This window comes from Leptonychotes weddellii, chromosome 13, assembly GCF_054177405.1.
Source record: "Leptonychotes weddellii isolate Sample4059 chromosome 13, ASM5417740v2, whole genome shotgun sequence".
In the NCBI taxonomy this organism is placed as follows: domain Eukaryota; kingdom Metazoa; phylum Chordata; class Mammalia; order Carnivora; family Phocidae; genus Leptonychotes; species Leptonychotes weddellii.
This window is the reverse complement of record NC_138381.1, coordinates 51,641,672-51,666,815: the sequence shown is the minus strand read 5'-3', so window position 1 is coordinate 51,666,815 and position 25,144 is coordinate 51,641,672. Positions and strand designations below refer to the sequence as shown.

The 25,144-nt window shown below is 39.6% G+C and overlaps 1 protein-coding gene across 1 annotated transcript in view; it reads right to left on the bottom strand.

The window, feature by feature from the left end:
- The window catches only part of PTPRM (protein tyrosine phosphatase receptor type M), a 712,816-nt gene that overhangs the window by 525,228 nt on the left and 162,444 nt on the right, over positions 1 to 25,144 (bottom strand). The window contains exon 3 of the mRNA XM_081802550.1: positions 14,916 to 15,038. Coding sequence (XP_081658676.1) covers positions 14,916 to 15,038 — 123 coding nt within the window. The remainder of the gene's footprint in view (positions 1 to 14,915; positions 15,039 to 25,144) is intronic.

Sequence of the window (25,144 nt, the reverse complement as noted above, 5' to 3'; positions counted from 1 at the left end):
AAGTTTTGCTGAATTGTCAAAAATGAAGTCTTAGAGATCTCTTCTTTGACCTACCTGAACTGAAGGGTATAAGTTAATCAAGAAAGAAAGGAACTATTAATTTGAAGCAGAAGATCCCTTCAAACCAAGATTGTTTCAAAATTCCTCTCTTAGGTGAGTGGGTATGGAAAGAGGCAAATGAGGACAGCCTCTCTTTCTACTCCCTACACTGACCCCAGAAAATCTGGGACCAAAGTTTACCCTGCTGGCTGAAAAAAGATCTGACCTCTGGGATTTTACTCTGAATCAAAACATGGGCAGACTGTGTCATGAAAGCGGCACACAGGATTTAAATTTGCTCCCCTGGAGCTCCAGGGGCTCTTGGTTCTTTGCTTTGCTGTGAACATGTCATTAAAGAAAATATTGTTCTTATCCACTGGGAAAGGTCACTAGTGATAAAGACCTTATGAAACACAAGAATAAATTAGAACTCTTAACCCCTTAACCCGGCCAAAGGAGAGGAGGAAGAGAAGTGCAGAAGGCGTATTCATTAGCTTATTTGCAAAACCTGACCCCGCATCTTAACTAGAGAAGTGTAGCAATGTCACCTGGGGCAAGATGCAGCCCATCCAATAAAAGAGCAAAGAATTACACGTCTCCATCTGCTGGGGGAAATTACCCAAATTACAAAGTGGGACTTGGCTTGAAAGCTTCTTGAAAATCTTATCAAACACAAGTTAAATAAGAAAAAAAATACTACCCTGTTGCAGGGGTAAGAAAGCGTGACTGGTCAGACCGGTCACAACTAAATACTTTTGTTACTTAAAAGTTGAAATGAAACAACATGCCATTTCTCTCTTCAGTGTCAGGGAAAACAATGTATGACCCAAACATAGGCATTTTATAAAGACATTCTCTCAGTGAAGGCAGCCCCTCCCTTCATACAATTCTACTCCAGAAAGAAGGCTGTATGTTCAGCCTGCTGGGGGAAGCTGTGGATGCCAGCTCCAAAAGGGCAGATGGCCACTTCTGGCTCTTGATTACATCTACCAGATCTTTTTCTTTTTTAAAGATTTTTTTTATTTATTCATTTGACAGAGATAGACACAGTGAGAGAGGGAACACAAGAAGGGGGAGTGGGAGACGGAGAAGCAGGCCTCCCACAGAGCGAGGAGCCTGATGCGGGGCTTGATCCCAGGACCCTGGGACCATGACCTGAGCTGAAGGCAGACGCCTAACGACTGAGCCACCCAGGCGCCCCTCTACCAGATCTTCTTAGGAAGCCTTATTGAAGTCTTCCCAGCCTGCGGGGGCCTCCAAATAACAGGGACTTTCTCAAGTGAGTCCAGGCTTCAAAAGCCACCGTAATGGGTAGGCAATTAGTAGATGAAATTCATCCTTAGTGAGTCTTTGCCACTTCATAAATTTAATTTTCTTTTCTTCAGGTCAGTGCTTTATTCTATTTTAATACTTGGTCTATCAAGTAAAGCATCGCCTCCTTGCGCTTAGGTCATCCGTAATGGTCTTTACCTTCCAGGATACAAGAACAGTGCCTGCCCACAGGCACTGCTGGACGAATCTATAAAGATCACTAGATTCCCCTGATAACTCTTTCCATGGCTATGTTAACATTCGACTCAGAAAAAGTTTATTTACCATGCCTTTTAAATATTAGCAAATGCTGTTCGAACTCCTATCTTTGGAAATGAATGTGTCATCTTACATAATGTGGCTATTGTTATCGGGGAGATATGGGACTGGTAGGTTCACCCGCAGGATTTGTTATCAGTTCGTATGTAGCTTCTATCGAGCACAATTTCCAAGTCTCCCTGAATAATGTTCAGCCATTTTTATATCACTTTGTCACTGCACATTTCATAATAAAAGGAGTTAAAATCATTTTATCATGACAATATATATGACAGTTCCACAGTTAAAAATCTCAGAAGTAGCACTACCAATGAATTTATACAACTTCCCTACATATGGATAGGTATAAAATTCACTTTATCCAACCCTCTGCTGTCCAGAAAGCTTCCACCCAAACAATTTCAAATATATGAATGTTAATCCTACTTTCAAATTTTTCTAGAGTATGATATTTCATAAACTTGACCTTCATAGAATTTGTAAAATTCAGTTATATGATTTTGTACAATGTAATTTGGGGTTTTGTTTTATTTTAAATAATATACTTATTTTTATATTTATATATTTTTATATTTTTATTTAATAAATTAAAAATAATATAGTTTATGTATTTATATATTTATTTAAATATATAATATTTATATTATATTTATAATAAATACCTTTTAATACTTCTAGGAATGAAGTATTGATATTGTCTTTATTCAAAAAGAAAAAGTGAGTTATGACACTCACAGATACCCTTTTGGCAATATTTCCAGAATCTTTTTCCCTCCTCTCTTCCCCCACCCCCAGAGTTGTCTGAGCTTTTATTGTAAATTGCCAAGGAAGGCATTTCACTTAAGACAGTTTAGGTCAGCGGTTCTCAGAGTGTCTTCCAGGGACCCCGGAATCCACAAGACCCTTTCAGGGAATCCACAAGGTCAAAACAGTTTTCATGAGAATAATATGACATTATTTGACTTTACTATTCCCATTTCGTTCTCATTTACTCACAGATGTACATCACTGCTCTGGTGGCTAATGGAATGTGTGCTTATGCACTGTTTTCAAAATTTCTCAGTTTTAATTTCTAATCCAGAAAATATAAACAGATACTACCCACATGAACAAAAAAGCTCTTTAAATGTTTCAAAAAGTATTTTTTAAGAGTATAAAGGGGCCCTAAGACCAAAGAGTTTGAGATCCACTCCACACACTACTGCAAAATCTCAGTGGCATAACACAAGGAAGTTTCTGTCTCCCTCAGGCGCATGCCCCCTGCAGTGGGCCAAGTGAGTTTGTGGGGGAGAGGGGTGCGGGGGGGGGGGGCGCGGAGAGAAGTCACTGCTCCATTTCTCCTCCCTCAGGCACCCAGGTTAAAAGCATCCCAATGCTTCCACAATTAGCAAGGCAGGAAAAAGAGAAGAGAACATGAGGAATCTCAAACTGGCTGTGGGAGCTCTGCCTGAAAGTGACATGTGTCACTTCTACTCACATTTCACCAGCCAAATCAGTGTAGCCACACTGAAATCCAAGGGGACAGAAACACACAATCCTCCCATGTTTCTAGAAGGTGAAAGCTGAAGCAGCTATTCAGCAGCCCTATTGACTACCCCAAGGGCTAGCTCTTCAGGCAGCTCATATCTTTCCAGGATCTTTTCCTGAAATTATTCGCCCTCATGACCATGTACTCATGGGGCCTCATGAAACACATTTCATGAAAAACATGGAGAACAAGTATTTAAATATGACACATACAAATTCACATATTTAAGATTTTCTTCCACAGTAATTGAGAAACATCAACTCTAAACAAAACATATTATGGTCTACTCGCCTAAGCTAGTATACAGTGCTATTGTGTAAAACAGACTTTCTAAAAGCCTTTGTTTGACTGACATGTAAAACCAATTACTTATAATAATTTGTGCCACTAACAAATGTCCAACACCTTTTCATAAGAGCAAGACCCAGATCAATTCAAATAAATTAACATTCCTGTCTGAATTGACTCACCCAGCCCAAGTAACAAATTCACATGTCAATGGTGGGCTGACCCAATGACCCATCTGCTGAAAAATACAAACTGTATCATTTTGTTTCCCAAATAACAAGCATTGATTGCAGTGTTAGAAAGGTCACTTGTCATCAGCTCGGTCGTTGACCTGCTGGCAAATTGCAGCCTGTCACTCCACAGTGAGCCAGGACTATCAGGAGGAACTAAGGTACGCTGTGTTGATCAAGTACGATTGGGGAGATGACCATTTTCACAAGATGTGTGTTTAATAGGATGAGTATCACAGTCAACAAAGATGGAAAGGAACGGCTGTAAGGGATATTTCATAATTTCCCAGGATGACGACCAGAAACCTCACTGATGTAGATCTGCTTTAAAATGCACTGAATCAAACCCAGTCTATGTCTCCAAGTCGGATGCCAAGGATTTCAGTATTTTGTACATGTAAATACAAAAGATGTCCCTTTCAAGTGCCCTAAAAGGAACCGGGGAAGATAAAATTAAGAAACAACCCCATATCAGATGACCTAAAGCATACAAATAAGGACAGGCCATGTGAAAAAACACATTTCCAGTGACATCCTCTCTAAGAATGCTGCTACAGTCATGTGCTACCCCACATAGCTGATTCGGACACTTACTGCTGTATCATCAGTTGTCTCAATTTGTCCACCCACCAGCGAGAGGCATTATGACTGTCCAGCCGACAATGAATTAAATAGCCATATTTATTTCTCTTTCAACCATTAAGCTTTTAAATATCACTTTAAGATATAATTTATCACAATCTCCTAGAATGAAGTATCAGCCAACTATTCATTAAAGGCCACTTATTTGAAATAATGATCTACACAATAATTTCATGGGGTTTGCCAAGAAATGCTGTATGATTATTTTCTGTATTCAGCCCCATATTATGGACAGGATACAAATGAATGCAGGCATGTATCCAAAAATAAAATTTAATAATTCCTTATGCATCTTCTTACAAAGTTTCAGTTAGCCACTAAAATATCTACCAATAGGATAACGATCTTTATACTTGGTACCCTCACTGAGGCATAAGACCACAGTGTAAAGCATGTGTCCTATTTTAGGGAGTCCTAAAATTACATCCCTGAAGTTAGTCAATCTCACTCAGTGCATGGCTCCACTAAACCTCTCCAATAAAGACCAACGAATCATCCTGATATGTTCGGAAAGGGAAGACATGGGTCAACTTAGGTTTTCAAAGCTCCACTAAACCTCTCCAATAAAGACCAAGGAATCATCCTGATATGTTCGGAAAGGGAAGACATGGGTCAACTTAGGTTTTCAAAATATAAACATAAATATTTTCAATGCAATGTGACAGGATAGCATTTGGCCTAAAATAAAATGCATCTGTGTACAATCGTTGCTTTGGCATGGCCCCAAGTTGGTGTACCTCACTCTGCTGCCTTTTGTTTCCCCACACATACCGCACATTATGCTTACTTTCAAAACTACGGAACAGTTGAAAAAGCAGTACAATAAATACTTATATACACTTGACCTAGACTTAACAATTGTTAACATCTTACCACATTTGCATTCCCTCTCAACACACACGTGTGCACATGCATACATTTTTTTTCTACACAGACACCCAGACACCCCTAAACACTTTAGCATTGATCTCCCAAGATCAAGGACATTCTCCCATATATTCATATGCTTTTTGGTATTTATTTATTTACTAACCACATTTCCTTAGGACATCTTTTCCTGATACCCTCTGATGAGCAATTTTGAATTTTCCTCCATGCACACTTGGTCAAATAACGTCTTTTTTTCCTCCTCTGCCAGAAATCAACAAATGACCTCCTTGCTTTGCATCCTCCCCAGCTCAGTATAGACTTTAAGCCTCTTTCTTCCCCCAGGCTATGATGTCCATAGTTCCCTAATGCTCTGCCAACTTCCTGAGCGGCACTGTGAGTGCATTTGCTCCCCAACCTCCACTCACCACCTCAGGACAGGATGTTCCTTCAGCCAGGCATGCGCACCTGCTCTGGCCTCACGCCTCATGCTCTTATGGTCCCTCCTGGGAGCACCTCCTCCTGGAGGCCTTCTGCTCACCCTCACCCACCAGTCTCTGTTGGGGCAGCAGCCTGCCCCCCGCAGAGCACTGGCCACCCCACTTCTACATCTCCTGGAAGACAGGGCGCAGTTCATGGCTATATCCTCAGTCCCCAGAGCCTCACACACAGCTGGAGCTCTCAAAGAGGCTTCCGTTTCTCCCTGGTCTTCAGGTAAAAAGAATAATCCAGGCTTAACCATTTCTTATTTAAATTTATTCATCTCCTGGATCCCCGGGGCCATGGAAAGTCTCAGAGGCACGTAATGGGGAGCCTGCTTCTGTAGGACATGGGCAGCAGGAGACGGGGTGACCCAGAGCCCTAGAGCCACACAGAACTTCCAAGGCCCCCTCCACGCCGTGTGAGGGCAACTTTAACCTACCAGCGGCCATGTAAGCTAGTATATCAGTAGCCCACCCAAAACCCATTTGACCCAAAGATCCTGCCCTCCATAAAGCAAAGAGGCTGCTTGGCAGCTCCAGACCCAACTGGCTTGTCTCCCTCAGGCCTCAGGCTCTCTGGTCTCTAGAGAAACTGTTTTCTAATCAGCCCCTCCCTACCTGCAGCCTCTGCAGGCCAATGAGAAATCTGCATCCCAAAGACAGACACTGAGTTTCACCTCAAAGTCCACTGGCCCTTCTTTTGACTCCCATGCCAAAGTGAGCTCATCTTTTCCAACACTTTGCCATGCCCAGCTCCAGGGGGCCTTGCACACAGAACACAGGATATGTGAGCACTGACCTCAGTGTGATTTTCTCAGGCTGGCTAACATAACGGCCCCATCTCTCGCTCTGAACCCTTCTTGCATCCTTTCCTTTGCTCAGATTCTGAGAGATTTACAACCTCTCTCATGATTGGTCTATTTATTTCATTACTCGGCTTCACATATCTCTTATGTCATACAATTTTATAGGAAATCAAGCAAGGAATGAACGTATTTTAAAAACATGTATTTATATATATAGACTTACTTGTATCCTTTTTAGAAATATTTAAAAAATAGCCAGCCCCTGTTCTTACTTTCTGTTACAGTTTCCAATCAGCCAAGACAAGAATTTAAACAAATTTAAAGGAGAACACTGAATATAAATGATTGAAATGAGTGATCATACATATTACAATGGCCCCTGGCCCTCTTGAAACAATTAACTATTAAAAATCAAGACACTTTGGGGCAACTGGGTGGCTCAGTCGGTTAAGCGTCTGCCTTCGGCTCAGGTCATGATCCCAGGGTACTGGGATCGACCCCTGCATTGGGCTCCCTGCTCTGCGGGGAGCCTGCTTCTCCCTCTCCCACTCCCCCTGCTTGTGTTCCCTCTCTCACTGTGTCTCTCTGTCAAATAAATAAATAAAATCTTTAAAAAAAATAAAATAAAAAATAAAAAAAAATCAAGACACTTTTCAAACAAAAAACAGTAACAATAACACAAAACCAAGACCACCCTGATCTTGAAAGTTTTTGCATATGAAAAACTTTACAGAGTCCCTATGAGGGACCCAGAGTAGTCAAATTCACAGAGACAGGAAGTAGAATGGGGGCTACCAGGGCATGGGTGGAGGAGAGAATGGGGACGTAGTGTCTCGTGGGTGCAGAGTTTCAGATTGGGAAGATAAAAAAAGTTCTGGAGATGGACGGTGGAGATGGTTGTGCAACAATGTGAATGTACTTAGTACCACTGAACCCTTAAAAATGGTTAAAATGGTCAATTTTATGTTGTTTATACCCATGTTAAATTGAGGCTACCGAGAGCCCCACCCTGTTTTAATTAAGATCTCCCCAGAGATCAATGATCTGAAATGGGTTTTCTTAATTACACTCTAAAGTTATTTTTCTAAATTTTATAATTTATAATAGAGAATACAACTCCAGTCCAATTTCTTTCACTGTGTCTCATGCACTGTTTAACTGGAAACCCATCCCAAGCCTCACCAAGGCAATCTGAGTGAGATGTATGGAGGAGCGTCCATCAATGACTATCTTACATCTGGATGGCAGGCAGGCATTTCTCAATGGGATACTTGAATGAGGTTCCCAAGGACAACGAAACTGTTTTTATTTCCTGAGTTCGATGACTGGAAACATTCAGAATCGACCCAAAAGATGCCAATTTAATGACCATCCCCTAAAAAAATTAAGTGTTACTTTTGATTATAAAGTTATACTTGATCATAAAGGAAATGTGTGACATAGAAATGATAAGGCAATTACCCCCAATCCTCCCATCCTGAAGTAAAGATTGTCAGTATTTTAATGGACTTCTTTCAGCTTGCTTTTTTAATCCATTCAAAAATTATATCAAGGTCTATATCTTCTGTTTTTTATTCGATATCATTTAGAAGAAAAAATAAGAACTTGGCATGAACTTTACTCAGAGTCCAAATTATGCTAAAATATGAATTCATACCAAATTGCTCCTGGAAAGTTACTTAATAATAATAAAAGAAGGGGCGCCTGGGTGGCTCAGTCATTAAGCGTCTGCCTTCGGCTCAGGTCATGATCCCAGTGTCCTGGGATCGAGCCCTGCATCGGGCTCCCTGCTCAGCGGGAAGTCTGCTTCTCTCTCTCCCTCTCCCACTCCCCCTGCTTGTGTTTCCTCTCTCGCTGTGTCTCTCTCTGTCAAAAAAATAAATAAAATCTTTAAAAAATAATAATAATAATAAAAGAAGAACATTTCTTGTATACTGTGCTGGGCCAGATATGAGGTCAAGTTCCCAAAGTTGATTATCTTGTCTCACCTGGTAAACAACCCTATGAGGCAGGTTCTAAACACATTTCCATAGCCTTCAGGATCCTGTAAGACTGACTGCCCCACTCCATCCAGCAGAGCTCACCTCTGCCCCCGGGCTTGGCTCCCGCTCTTCCCTCTGCCCAGATGACTCAACCTCCATGTTCTCCTTGTCCTCAATGGGATCCCCATCTCTGCTCACAGATCACCTCTTTAGAGAGGCTGGTCCTGTCTCCTGCTCCCATCACTTGCTAGGATCTTATCCTCATGTAGCTTTTCTCCACAGCCCTCAGCACATCCCACCATCATAGTGTATATCTCTGCCTATTAGCTACTGCCTGCCTCCCCCGAGGATGCAATCACCAAGGGGACAGATCTTACTAGTGCAGCTCCAGCATAGACAGGCCCACACCCATCACCCCACAAACATACATTACTAACTCAGAGTTCACAGATAAGGAGGCTGGGAAACTGAGAGTTTAAGAAGCTGCTCAAGGTCAGTAACTACAAAGTGACAGAGCCAGCATCTGACCTGGGTGGGACCCACAGCCCCCACAATGAATGAGCCTTCATGTTCATTTTCAGAAGATTCAGAAAGTTGCCCCCTGGGATGAAGTCTATCCCCTCGCTAGGTGCATGTGCTCATGTGGGAAGATCACTTCTCAGTACTCCAGAAGAGCAAAATTGGGAGCTGGCTCTTTGACCTGTAAGCCTGGAGCAGGTTTAATTCTTCTGAACTTCAGTCTCCTAAGGTATAAAATAGAGACAATGCCTCCCAATCCTCATGAGGGTCCTCATCAGGATCAAAGACACACATCAAAGAAGCAAACTTTGTTAACTGCTAAGAGAGAGTCATTTACATGTACAAGATTCCTTTGTTTGAGAAAGAAGAATGATCAGAGGGTACTGGGCTGCCACTTGCCTGCAATATAAATTTTTTTTGCTCTTGTTATTTTTTTGAAGGTACAAAGTATCCAAGAAAGCTAAATTTGATGCTATAGCGTGCTAAGTCTGATGAACCAAATTTTGCATTACCTTTCAAGTATTCAATTCCAGCAAGTCATTGATAAATCAGGGAATATGTGGTCTTAAAGGTTAGAATCTTTTGGCAATCCAAGAACCATCTTACCAGACTGAGGATGAAAGGTGCACCAGAGAAGGGTCCTTACTTGGCTCACTCAGTGAAGAATCCTGATGTGATGAATAACAATGCCTAGCACATCGCAGGTGTTAAGTAAATATTTGTTGAATGTTGACAGATTCAAAGAATGAATGAGGTAATTAGACAACTGTCTGAGTATTCTGTGCCAAAAATACTACTCACTAGATACACACTGAAATTTAAGGAAGAAAAATGCCTTTTCAACCCCATAGTCTTCATCACTTACTAAACCTTGCATAAGCCCTGAAGTGTGAATAAATAGGGAAGTGTTCCCTAGCAAGAGGAAAACATGCCTGATGAACACACCCAAAGAGGAAATTCCAATTCCTTTGTCTGCCAATCCATCATCTTTCCCAAATGTGAAACTGACCCTACATAAATAGATGCGGTCTTTTTTTTCTATTTTCTGGGTCATCACACTCAAAGTGCATATTGCCCCTCCATCCAACACTTCCTTCTCTCTGCCTTTCATAGGGGCACCCACAGAAATGACTCAATCCTTAGTCATAGCATCTCAGTGAAGATCAGAAACACCATCGTTCCCAGTTTGCAACATATAAAGTAAGTGTAGAAGGCTACATGAGCTTTCCCTAGTGACATGCTACACCTCCTGTTAAGTTTTCCTAGCACTGGGAACCAAATTCACTTAATTACAGCTCTGCTGGAGGTATGATTTCTTAAGGGGACCATGTCAGGTATAGACAAATGTCAATATTATGAGTTATTAAATGGCTACGGTTATAAGCTATGTTTACATTTTTAATATTATGGACAGGTTTATTTATTTATTTATTGTTTATTATTTTAATTTTTTGTATAAGATAAAGTTGCATTTTCTTATACACCAGACAGGGAACTTGTTAAATATCCATTTTATAGAACTCGAGCATGAAGGTAAAAACAATATCCTTTAATGAAATATAAAAATATAAAAACAGCTGTCAAACTGTGCAGGTATTTTTACATGATAAAACACTTCTTACCCAATACTTCTTAATCTACTCTGATAATTACACAATGTACTGGTACAGAAAGTACACAACAGTGCTAACAAAATGTACCAGGTTATTATTTGGTTACTTAATCAAGGGTTCTTGCGCTCAAAGTAGTAAACTTTGATAGTAGTAAACTATCAAAGTAAACTTATGATAAAATTTAAGAAAATTCCCCATTGCTAATGGAGATAATTGATAGGAAATGAACCACACACCTGAGAAACCATGTGTGGCATAGTTTTACCATTAGACAAACTGGTTCAGCACTAGCTGCAAAAGTCTAATCTGTAACATAAACGTCAACTTCAAATACAAAAATTTAAATGGTATTTGGCTTTATTTGCCCTAAACATGTATTTCCAGAGCCAATGTCACAGCCTTAGAGTAGTTATCAAGTTGGCTTATATAAAGCTCCAGACTGTATTTAAATTTTTTAAATGTGGCTAAAAATAACCTTACACATGAAGATACAGAGAAACAAACCATATACACAGTAAAACATCAATCTCAAAAAAAGACCCAGAAAAAGAAAATAAATTTTAATTAGAGCAAATTTAGAGTGAAAATTTCAGTCTTTCACTGTCATAATTTTAAAAATCATATTGATGGATCACTTGCTTATTAGAATCACAAGAGTCCCACAAGGATGATGGTATTACACAATAAGGAAAAATCACAATGCTTTTTAATAGAGAAAATTCCTAATTATGTTTTTTTCTTATGATTTTAATCGCCTAATGTTTGGAAAATATATCATCTGAAAGTAAAAGAAAATATGAAATAGTATTTGGGTATTAATAATTATAATATGAATACAGAAGCAATAACAATATAAACGGAGTCCAAAGCAACTATCACAGGCTGATGCAAAAATGGTCTAAGACAGGGGTCAGCAAAATTTTTCCATAAAGGACCAGACAGTAAATATCTAGGCTTAGTGAACCCTACGGTATCCGTTGTGGTGTCTGTTCTCAGCCCTGCCACTGTGGCTTGAAACCAATCACAGACGATGTTTAACAAATGCCCAAGGCTCCATGCCAGTAAAACTTTGTTTATGGACAATGAAATTTGAATTTCACGTGTCACAAAACATTATTATTATTTAGATTTTTTTCAACCATTTAAAAACATAAAAACTGGGGCGCCTGGGTAGCTCAGTCCGTTAAGCGACTGCCTTCGGCTCAGGTCAGGATCCCAGGCTCCTGGGATCGACCCCTGCCATTGGGCTCCCGGCTCAGCGGGGAGCCTACTTCTCCCTCTCTTCCCCGCTTGCACTTTCTCTCTCTCTCTCAAATAAACAAAATCTTTAAACATAAAAACATAAAAACCATTCTTAGCTTCTGAGCTATCCAAAAAACTGGCAATAGGCTGGATTTGGCCTGTAGGACATAGTATGCCAACCCTTGGTCTAAGGCATCACAGAACCATCCTACACAGGAGAGAACACATACAAATATACATGTGAGAACAAATCCAACCATATTGTAAATAAAGGCTTAAGGAAATTAGCCCTCGGGAAACGTTGTATCTGATTTTGCCACCCATTTACCCTGACCAATTCATAAAACTGGTTTCTGTTTTAGCTCAAGAGGGCCAGCTTTGGAATTTGTTTTTGAAATAAATAAATCATGTTATACATATTAATGCAAAAGGAGGAGGAGGAGGAGAAATCCCTTGTAACTAAAGAGTACTTAAAGCAACTCATGGCTATATTGTCTATACACATTGGAAACTCTGTTTTAAAATCCATACCATAGGATACGATATGCCAAGTTTCTAAGACGATATTTCCTAATTTCACTGAGAATTTAACTTCTCACTGTAGGTGGACAGGTCAGCTGAGCACCAGTCCATACCCTTAATAACACAGGAGCTGTTGCTCTTAGGGCACTGCCGGTCTGTGAGACAATAATATAGGACTTAGATTGTTCACTAATTGTATTTTTGTAACTCTCTTCCCCAAGTATGTAAGTTCCTACAGAGAAAGATTCATTTCTTATAAACTTTCACCCCCCATCCCAGTAATCAGCATTGTGATTAGCACAGAGTAGGGCTCAAAGGAATTTTTTTAATGGCTAAAGTTTGTTTAATGAATAAGAGGAAAAAATACCATATTATTGGCACTTCTATGTTATGGCAGAAATTTAGTCTGATGGAGAAACTACCAATTTTCGGAAATCTCATCTGGACCAATGCCTGCTGACATCGTTGGAGGAAAGAGGAACCAGACTGCTAGTCTTGCCCCAGCTCCCTCCAGACCTGCTGACACCCCACAACCCACATACCCCCACAGTGACCTGCACCCTATTTGAGGGCCAGGGTTGAGGGCACACCTTTTGTAACTATCAGATGGAACTGAGAAACGTGTTGGAAGATAAAACATTCAGAGACCTGAAGTTACAAAGGCCTGATATTAATCACCAAGTATTCCATTAGTCAACAGAAGTAGAGTAAATTCAAACAAAATGTTTAAATGCCCCCACTTCATTCTTTCAAAGGCAGAAGAGCCTTCAAAGGCCAGATGCTTGCACAGTTACTTCCCCTTTGTTTTTCATTTACCCAACTGATTGTTCCAGGATACAACTAGTCTTTGATCATTATTACCATTTTTGTAATGGCCTCTGCTAGGAACCCATCCTTTCTATATCTAGAACTTGGACAATTTGGTCTGAGATGCTATTTTGGGAAATCAGAAAGAAGGAAAGGACAAGACGGTGTCAAGAAATGATACCTCTGGGAGGTAAGTCATCATGTGACAAAAATAGAACCAGTGAAGGCTGAAAAAGATACTGCAGTATTGGGGCTCCTTTGTCAAAGACAGTTTTTCCAAGACAGTCTTCAAACTAAAGGACCACAATAATTAAATCTACTAGCTAATGCGAGAAATTACTTTTTTTTTTTTTACACCAAATTAGAAGATAAGAAAAGCCTGAGTGCACTCTTGTGGAGAACTGTCCCAGGACTAACTCTGAGCACCCTCCCCACTATCATGGCTGCGACCATCCCCAGCCTTTCTGGACACAGGCTGGATCCTCAAGAGAGAACAGGTGATGCCCAGAAGGCCTTCTGGGGTGAGGAGCCTATTTGGGGAAGGACAGCTCCGCGTCAGGAGCCCGGCCATGCTCCCCTTCCTGCTCCCTGCTCACTGACAAGCATGAAAGCAAGAGCTGGGGTTCGTAAAAACAACTGAAGTACCACAGATGCAAGCACAAGTCATATTCAAAGGCACACACATATATGAAAAAAAAGGAGACAGAAAAGGAGAATGTCGGCTGAGGGGAAATAACTAACAGCTAGAAACGTCTGAAGCCCAGCAAAGCTGCAGTGCCAAAGAGCACAGTCTTCCCTTCTTCGAGGTTGTAAGGAGATAAATATGGGAAGGAGAGGGAAAGAACATGGTGGGCATCATAACTGTTAAAGCTTAGTGAAGAACGACATTAAACTCTACTTCCTACTTAAAAGGGATGACTTACTAAATGCAATTATTGCTACATTTGCGTGTATTAACGAAGAACTTTACAGTTACAAAAAAGTACAAATAAACGTGTTTTATCTAAAATCCAAATCAGAATGTTTTGCAGTGTGAATCCTGACTAGGGCACATTCTTAACCCCGTTGTAACATGAATCAGCAAATCTAAATTCTTAGACTGCTGTCCAACACCACCACCTGCAAAGGGTGTCCATTAAAATGACCAAGTTCCAATGTGATTAATGTTTACTCATCAACACCTTCCCACTCTTCCTTCAAAATAAGAAGTTGAATTCTTGCTGATGTTTAATGGAACAAATGTCTTTCACTCATCGGAAAATTTACTAAGCACTTCTCCAGAAAAAAAAGTATCCACATGTGTGCATCACCATTTTATCTTTGGTGCCAAGTGAGCTCCTGAGGCTGACAAGGTTTAAGTTATTCTCCAAGGTCTCCCATTTGTGACAGAGACTTTGTTATTTGGATTTCCCAGCTACAGTTCCGTTCACTAGACACATTTGGCAGAAGAGACATCCATTTCCCATATCTGCTGCTTGGGAAAGGATCAACTGGGGAATGCCCAGTAATCTAGCTCAGGTGTACCCAGAGCTAAGGCGGTAAAATTTAATTAGACTGTAAAAGAAGAGATACAAAGGTGAACTCTCTGTACTTTATATCCGGTCCTCTTAATTGTACTATTCTCACTAGTTAATCACTTTGGGCTGCCGAAAGACCAACACCCTCACTCATTCAGCCAATGCCCAATGAATATTTACTGTGATTCAGACTCTTATGAAACTTTGATTTTAAAAAGAAAATTTAAAACTACATGCAAACCTGATGGCATCCATGGATCAGAAGTTGGTTTGGTCAAGGTGTTCACCTGCTCCCAGTGGAAGTCATCATCTTCAGCTTGACTATAACCACAGGTGCTATATGGCTCATCAAAAAGGCAACCACCTAAAATGTAAAAGAATGAAAAGTAATGTAAGCAATGACTAGACCTCTGGAATAAGCTATGATGATTACAGGTAACTGTAAACCTACTCAATACCACACTAAATTTGATTTGACCTTTGTGTCCATGTACTATGGATCTTGGCCCTATTGTACCCTAAATGCTAAGTGCTAACCAACCTGAGTCTTAACCATGCCTTGCATACTGCTATACTATACTGTTCCTCAAAAGAATCCAATGTGTGTATAATCCAAATGAAAGTAGACCTAAGCAAATTTATAATTCTTTTTTTTTTTTTTAAAGATTTTATTTATTTGACAGAGAAAGACACAGCGAGAGAGGGGAACACAAGCAGGGGGAGTGGGAGAGGGAGAAGCAGTCTCCCAAGGAGCAGGGAGCCCAATGCGGGACTCGATCCCAGGACCCTGGAATCATGACCTGAGCCGAAGGCAGACACTTCACGACTGAGCCACCCAGGCGCCCCGCAAATTTATAATTCTTATTTTCCAGATTTGCAGGAATTTGGAATCACTGATCTTGTGTTCAAAACTTTAATAGGCTTGCCCTAGGTACTCAACATGTTTTGAATAGAAAAACATAATAATGTGTCCAAAAAATTAAGAGGGAAATGCTTTCACCATAACACTGGCACAATGTCAGGGGGAAAAATGTAGTAGAGACCATGAACTTAGCTTGCAAAATATTTTTTCTAAGAATTATTCTAAATCTAAGATAAAAACAGGTTTCACTTTAATACTTTGGAGATTTGAGGTCTTAACATTAAAAGAGATTATGAATTTGCTTATAGTCCACACAATTTTTAAAGGCAAGAATAAATTCAAAACTAAACATGTGGTAAAACATCTGCTTAATTTTGGTGCTAGAAATGAAGCTACTTAAAGAAACAAAGAATAAAAGAAGATGCAGTTTTACAAAGCAATTCAGCTGTTTCAGCATTTTGGGGCACATTGATGATTTTAAGTCCCACCCACATCCTCTTAAATGTCTCCTGTTACTTTGAATTATTATAGTATCAAATCTTTTCACCAGTGTTTCACATTGTGAAAGGGAGTGATTATGTTGATCATATTAATTATTATGAAAATTCTGATATCCATTATATAATGCTATTACTTATATTAATTAAAACTATTAATTATAATTACTTTCCAATGATGAGAATTAAGGGTTCTGGTCAAGAAAACACAAAAATAAGAATATTATTGCACTATGTCTGCAGTGTATGCCCTGGCAGCAAGAAGAAAAATAAAATAGCAATTGTTCAAACTCAGAGGTAAAGACAGATGTTAGAGGTCACCTGGGCCAACTTCCATCCAAATGCTTACATAAACTCTACAACCTTCTAGACAGCTAGACAGCTTTGAACAGGTGAGGCATTCAGAAAATTTAGAAACGCATCTCTACCTAGTAGACAATTCCCCCTTTAAAAAGGCCCAAACTCTGCTTCTTCAAATGTATACTCATTTATCTTAGCTCTACCCTATGAAGAAACAGTACAAAAAAATCTCAGCTCTCACACAGGAAAGCTGATTATTTAAAAGAGCTGTCATGATCTAAGTCTTCCATTTTCCAGGCAAAACATGTTTTGCTGCCCCCAATTCCTCCTACTGGAAGGTTTTCTGATTTTCACTGCCCTGGTGGGTGTTCTCTGGATAGCCTCTGTGATAATGGCTGGAGCCAGAATTCAATTGGTGACTTCTCTGGACCTCAGTCTATTTCATGGGAGACTGGTAGTCCATTCTGAGCTTCTGTGAGCCTGACGTCCCATACGTCTTTTTCAGACCACTGACATTGGGCCGTTTCCCCTCTCTTGTAATAAGGAAAGTGACTTTCTGAATTTGAACTCAGGGCTGTACATGGATCCTTACTAAACCCCATCTTATTATTTGCCACGCATTACTCCAGCCTGCTGAGAGCTTTCGGAATCCCGTTTTTATCATTCAGGTGTTAGTTATCCTACCTAGACTTGGGTTATCTGCCAATTTGATAAGCATACATTCTATATCTGCCTCCAAACTGCTGATATAAAAATGTCAAACAGGACAGAGTTAAGGGAACTCAGACCATTTCAGAAGGTCTCTCCCAGCTTTCTAGCTCTGTTTTAGTTGTTAGCTCCAGGCATGATGGTGAAATTAGTGACCCTGGACACAGTCTTCTCTGACACTTTAACAGAACTGGTCAATTAAACATTCCACTGAGAACAGAAACTCATTATAAAGATACAGCACTAACGCAATATTTCACCTTGCCAACAACTGGTAATTTATACTTCCCTCCTACTCAGCTTTAACAAGTTCAGAAACAAAGTGGATTTGTTTAAAAGCACATAATTCTAATAACTTTCCAATTTCGGTGAGAAATGTTAGAAGACTATGCAAACATCTATAGGAACTATTTTCCCTTGGTTGCAAACCCTAATTCTGATGTAGAAAATAGCTTCAGTACTGGAAGATAGGCGCAATAGCACTAATAATATTCAGACAGAAAGAAACCACCATGAATTTTGACAGAAAAGGGCCCCCTTCAATGGAAACATAGCACTTTGATGAAAGTCCTACAGTGCAATCCTAAACAGTGAAAAATAGCTATAGGCGACCACAGCACAACTCAATGCTGGTTAGAGATCTGGTTTACAAAACAGCCATTGGCACTGAAGATATAACCAAACATAAATGCAAAAGCATGCATGGCTGACAGGAAACCCCAAAGGCTAATACAATGCTGGTATAAGGATATAATTTCCCATTATATAAAGCTGTTTTTACCACTTGAAAGGAAACATAAAACGTATGATACGGTTCTTTCTGGACCCATGTATGATTATCAAACCACTGGAAAATGGGATAGACTATGAATTTCCCATCGCCTAAAGATATATCCCCCTGCACACCAATTTTCAAAGCCATCAATGGCCTTCATCCAACAGATGTGAGACCCTAAAAATAGCAAAGGTGGTTTACTGAGCTAAAATGAGATGAAATTAACGTGTTTACATCTGGATTAAAATAACCAATTAAAGAGAGAATAATTAAACTTTGGTTTGCAAGGCAGCTTCGTGTAGTAGCGAAGTGAACAGGGTCCAACATTTGGCACATCCCCATTCTTCCACTGCTAACTTTGTGACTGTAGACAAACAGCTTTGGCTCTCTGAATCCTGGTTTCTCCAGCTATAAAATGGAGATAAAACATACCTCACATAGTGTTTCTGACGATTCAGTTAGATAACAAATGTAAAGTTAGTGTATGACGGTGTCAGCCATGTTCAACCAGTATCAGTTATTATTAGTTCTTAAATCCTTCTTACGACAATTACCCTCATGGGTTCATTTCATTACAAACAGTTGGAATATGTAATTGAAAAATTTTAAAGTGTGTGTCACAAGGTGAAGAGCCGTGAGCACTGAGGCAGACACACTCCTGTGGGCTCCTCTATGGAGCCATTGTAGGAGCAAAGAACAGAGGGCTGCGAGGTTTCTTAAGTAAATGCTTTGGGGCCAATGAAGAATGTGACAAGGAAGCCAAGTCTCCTAAAATGCAATAAAATGAAGCATTTCCAAAAATAAGCCTCCTTGATTTTCAGAATAACACAGCTTTTGTACAGGAACATACGGGGATGTGGTCAGCAATACACTGGCCAAGGTTTCTCCCGAGTTGTCTTACTTGGACTGCTGCCCAACAGCTCATGACTGGACTATATTCCCCCATCAAATCAAATTAAATGATTTCTCCTCTGTGGAGAGGAATCAGTACTAAACCAAAAGTCATGCACAAGATGGAGGAAAGGTGATGCAAGCCAGGTGGGATGGTCTGTCTTCATCATTCATATTCTTTCTCTCCCTCCTGCCCCCCCTCCCTCTCCCACACACACATACAAGTACACACTAACACACATGTGCATGTGCCCTCATCAGACATTGGGAAAGACTTTTCCTTAGCAAATTTGAATACACCACACAACATGTGCTGGATGAAGAGTGAGGTATTGTGCAAAAGGAAGTGTGTCCATGGATGTCAAATACTCAGGTAACTGACAACAATGATGATTTCTGTACAAGACTGATGACTTCATGGCTTGCTCCAGGACAAAATCAAAGGAAAGTAAAAGTTCAAAAGCAAGGGAAGTAAAGCAAAGGAAAAAAGGATAGAAGATTATACTAGGAATAGGCCTAGGACTCCACCATCACTGCCAAGTAATATGTCACTAGCCTCATTTACTGGAAGTTAGCCACAAGTTCATTTTAAGCTCTGGAGTAGCCAGTACAAAGAGAAAGATATCACTGATTACACAGTTCTCAGTATCTATGAGACTATGATATTAGTACCAAAACTAATAATGGGGGCTGGGGCCCCTGGGTGGCTCAGTCGTTGAGCATCTGCCTTCGGCTCAGGTCATGATCCCAGGGTCCTGGGATCGAGCCCCCCATCGGGCTCCCTGCTTGGCGGGAAGCCTGCTTCTCCCTCTCCCCCCACCCCCCACTTGTGTTCCCTTTCTCAGTGTCTCTCTCTGTCAAATAAATAAAATTTTTTTAAAAAAATAAATAAATAATGGGGGCTAAATGTGATAAGGGCGCACTTATTGAGGGCTCCTTTAATCCTCATACCAAACCTATAAGGTAGACACTATGATCCTCATTTCACAGATAAAGAAACTGGAGCACAGAAGGTTGGTTATATAGCTCACACAGGTCTTACAATTGGAAGATAGTGAAGTAGAGATTTGAACTCAGGCATCTCATCTTGAGAGCCAACATTCCTAACACTATGTGATAGTATCTCCCAAGCTGAAAACCCAAAAGAAACTTGACTACTCCTAATCCTAAATCCAGAGAGAACTGTCCTCCCTAGTAAGAAGCAAACAACATAAGTTAATGAGGAGTTCTCAAAAGGAACCACCAGAATAAAATGGGTCTTAGGGTCTATTTAGTAAAATGTTATGGGAGCATGTCCCCAAACTTCGATTCAGTAAACTTGATTTTGTGGGAGCTCAGTGCATTCTAGGATTAAAGCTATAATATTCTTTAAAATGGTCTTTATGAATATTCTTTCTCTCCAAAAAAGTCTTAATGGGCTACCATGAGTTTGTGTACTTACTCCCCAACTAAAAATTGCAACTAGTCTGTGCTATGACTAACGTGTAGAGCCAGACGCTTTTTAGAAATCAGATGAAATGGCATCAGGCCTAATATTTTTTTTTTCACAAAAATTGCAGAGTTAAAAAAAAAAAAACAGGTGCATGAAAGCCTATAGATAGTGTAGGAATTCTGCTGAAAAGTAATTTTGGTTATAACTCTATCTTAGTCATCTTGGTACTCTCTAGAACTAGTATATTGTAAGTACCAATAAATGCTTTTTAGAAAAATGGGTAATGAATTCCCCAAGTCTATGCAAAATTTGGCTGCAACAATTTTGGCTGGAAGTGTTTAAAAGAAGTGTAATGTAGGGGACGCCTGGGTGGCTTAGTTGGTTAAGCATCTGCCTTCAGGCTCAGGTCATGGTACTGGGGTCCTGGGATGGAGCCGAACGTCAGGCTCCCTGCTCAGTAGGGAGTCTGCTTCTCTCTCTCCCTCCCCCCTGCTTGTGCACTCTCTCTCTCACTCACTCTCTCTCTCAAATAAATAAAAATCTTTAATTAAAAAAAGAAGTGTAATGTAATACCCACTTGAACAATGAAAGAAATCTCAGTATAGCCCCACAAAACACACAGGCCATCCTTACGTATTCCAAGATGAATAAGCTACAAATGTGACAAAATCAGTGAACATGTTCATTTTTTATTATGGTTGAAAACTAAGCTGGTTAAATGTTAATTAAGTCTCCACAAATTATGGCTTTTGCTTTAGAAACGTTGAATTTTTTTTTTTTGCAATAATTAGATAGCAAGGCTAGTTGTCTATAAAGGTCATTCTTGATTTATGAAAATAAAATATTGTCATTTACATACTGAAGGGAATTTATCTTTCTTCTTTCTTTGGCATAGGATAGAATTATTCAGTAGATCCAAGAATAGTATTATATCATTAAGCTAGAAGCTGTAAAGGAGAGGATGGTCCACTTTTTCCCCAAAGGAAACCTTGTAAGATCTTTCACATGACTATTCTCAATCATACTGAAGCATCAGGCCTGGAGAATAGACAAAGGAAAACAAACTGACAAGGGTTAGAGCCCACCATTTAGAGTAGTATTTTATTTTATTCATTTTATTTTTATCTTTTTATTATTGAAGTGTAATTAACATAGAGTATTATATTAGTTTCAGGTGTACAATATAATGATTTAACAGTTCTATACATTGTGACCCATATGGATCATGACATGTTGACCCAGCACACATACATGTATATTTTACAAACCAAATTTATCTCTCCTGAGATATACTGATATTGTTCATCTCTGTTCAATTTGGTTTTGGACAAGCCTAGTCCAGATCCACTAAACTGACTTCAGGATCCTTCAAAAGTTGCTACCTGTAGGTCTTTAAGGTTTGGGAATGAGAACCATTATCTGGGACTGTTTATATGTCCTAAAGTTACTAATCAACCCTACTATGTGAGAACCCTACTAAGGCAGGCAGAGAACAACCTGTGATCTAGAAAGTACTCTGGCATTAACAGCCACCATTTTGTGGACATCTGCCATGCACCAGCCAGATTCTGCTGAAGGCAACATATAGGCATTATTTCACTTACTCTTCACAACCAGTACGAGACTTTCCTCTCAATTCAAAGAAACTGTTACATAACAAAACCATGCATATGTTTACATGTATTATTTGATCTTAAAAACCCTAAAGGCAAGCATTGATATCCTTTATGCCAGCTATCAATGCATTATGTCTCAGTCCTAAATTCACTTTTCCTTGCTTGCTCTGCAAAACTGTATCCAAGTCCTCCAATTACATTTCCTGTCCCAGGGGGCAAGACAGTAAGCTTTAACAGTAGAGGGTTCTAGAGAGGCACTGTGGGAGGAAGGGGTGGTCTCGCAGGGCTCCCTGGAAGGTTCCTCAGCCCACAGGGTTTCTCCAGACCCACAGTGCAGGAGCTTTCCCAGTGCCCAGCTTGATAGGTGCATGGCGGTGGGCAGCACCCCAGAGAGTAGCTTACCCCAGCACCCCCTGAGCAGTTTTGTAGCGGAGCGCCTCCCAGAGAGATACCACCCATGAATAGCTTCCCCTGCTACACCAAAGGACACATTTCCTCCGAGCTCCATCGGTGTGGTCCCACAGCAACTTTCTTGCCATCCATTGAGCCCTGGATCTCAGCTCTAGAAGGATCTCCTCCTGGACCCCGATTTCTTCCCTGGAGCAGTGCCTGCTCCTCATATTTGCTATTCCTTTATTCTCAGAGCTCTCTTTACTTTGTGTTAGCCAATTTCCTGTATTCCAATCCACTGTTATAGTTAACTATTCTTTAAATGAAACTCTCCCTGTTCTAGTTACTGTGTGGTTTCTGTCTTCTGACTAGAAATTCATCAACACACCCCTGTTTTTACAAATGGGAGTTTGGAGTGGTCAAATATCTTGTCCAAAGTCACAGAGAGTTAAATGTAGGGCTAGAAGTTCATCCAAGGTCTGAGTCCAAAGCTCATACTCTTTCCAATCTGCACCTTTTTACTTTGAATGCACCTCTATAAAGTAAACAATGTGTAATATTTATATAATATAAACATTGTTGCATGAATCGCATTGCAAATAAGCTCCTCAAAGTGCTGTTTCTAAGAAGCCTGTGGAGGACAGTCAAATGTTAATTTCATAAACTTATTTATAAGATACATACACATTTTGAATTGTTCTGCCTTTAACAGGTTAAATTGACTTACACACTCTAGCAATCAAGTTCATCTTGTTATAATTACAGTCCATTTAAAGTTATTTTGTGAAAAGACTGCAGTACTCCTTGTGGAGATTTCTGGAACATTTTTCTCATTTGTTCTAAATACAGAATAACCCCATTTAAGGCAGCCTTTACCAAATGCATAAAGTATTAAATAGGTCTCTCTACAGAGAGGGCAAATCAAAAACTAATGCTAAAGTACCTCACAAAGAAATTAATGTTATATGTTCTATTTTCCTAAAATACATGTAATCTCAGGTGGTCTTATCCACTTATTTTAAATTAAAACTGTCAGATAAATGGCTATAAATTAATACATTTCAAACTATAAACAAAGTGAGCTATAATATACACAATTGTTTTAAGCATTAAAAAAACCTACACCAACATAGCAAAGCCACTGCTTTCTTCTTATAAATCAATCTCAGTGACATCTATGTTTAATTGCCTGCCAAACAATGCAAGTATATAAAGCCTCTTAAACTTTGAGTGCCCCGGTGATGGTTAGTGAATCAGACACTAAGCATTATAGAAATGCTCTTCTACATAATTTGATCTAGGAAGCAGTTTTTACACATCACACAGGCATTTAAATAGCTAATGCTATGCTCTATTATAAAAAGTGCTATTTGCCAATGGATATATTTTCTGTAAGTCAAAGGAAATGAGTTGTCTTGTTCTTAAAGTTTCTATGGCTTATTATACTTACTGCTCACTTCATTTTATATCCATCTATTGATTCCTAATTTTAAAAAAGGCCTGATTGCAACAAACAACAATGCATTTTTCTTACTGATCTTAAAATCTTTTTTTTTCCCAATGGGTAACAGTGTCTTTTCTATTCCCAAATATTGTACAGATGCATCCAAATCATTAGGGACCTGCCCCAGTTTTCCATTCACAAATAAGTACCTTATAGAATTGCTACAGGATTTAATTAAACCACTCATAAAAACTCCCTATAAATTTGAGTCTACCTGAATCTAACACTGGTCCTCTTATCGTCCACACCAATATTGAAAACTACAGTGTGAAAAACAGTTGTCTGCATCCATCATAGCAATAGGAATAAAAAAGGAAAACAAAATGATAGACTCTCTCCAAGAACTGTCTAGGGTAGAAGATGGTCAAATCTAGATGAGCGTTTATCACTTCATCTGCAGAGTTGCCTGGGTCCTTCGGAGTTGCCTGGCTCCTGGCTCCAAACCTGGAGCAGCGGTTCTAAAAGTGGATCCCTGGACCAGCAGTACCACCTGGGATCTTGTTAGAAATGCAAATTCTCAGGCCCCGCCCCCAACCTCCTAAATGAGAAACTCTGGGGTGGGGTCTTGTATTTTAACAAGCCAGACCTCCAGGTGATTCTGGTGCCTACTAATGTATGATAACCACTGTTCCAGACCGACCTACTTAACCAGACTCTTCTGGGAGCAGCCCTGGGAATCTGTGCTTTTAAAAAAAATTCCCAGAATAATCTAATCATTGACCCAATTTTAGAAAAGTGCTCCAGATCAGTGGCTTTAAACATTTTTAAGAAGGTATTATCAGTTTTTGAAAAAGGCACAATCATCCTATGTTTACTTATTTACAAACTATATAATGCAGATTATTATAGACACACACAGCTGACCTTTTCAAGCACAAACTACAAAGTAAATATAAATTGAAGTTCAAATATTTTCTTCCATGCACAAAGGGATTGTCCTATACACCTCAAAGAGTGTGGAGATAGCCTTTTGGAGATCACTGCTCTAAATAACTCTTTTTAGTCATAAATATCTCTCAGGTGAATAAGGGCAACAGAATAACATTGCTTGATCAAAGTGTTGAATTCCATGCTCTAATTTCATGCTAAGAAACCCCCAATCTGTCATTTTTCTCCTAACTGGAACTGCTCAACAAGAGCAGATATCCTAGGTAGAAAATGATCCTGGTTGCTGGTCAGAGAAACCCAAGAAATTAATTAAAAAAACAGAATTTCATTTTATGCCCAGTAGTGCTCCTGCCAGTTTAGTATGATTTACAAATCCATCTCTTGATGATTTCATTAGCACCAAATCATTACCTGGGAAAGCCGATAAAATAAACTCCTGAATTCACCAGTATGCAGTATAGCCAAGCCATGTTATTCAGCTAAAACAGGCGGCCAATTGTTTATTTTCACTGGATGCTGATTAACCTAAACTGCACTAAATATATTTTCCTCAATGAACTTTTTTTTTCTACACATCACGCTCATTGGGTAGAATCAAATTACAAGG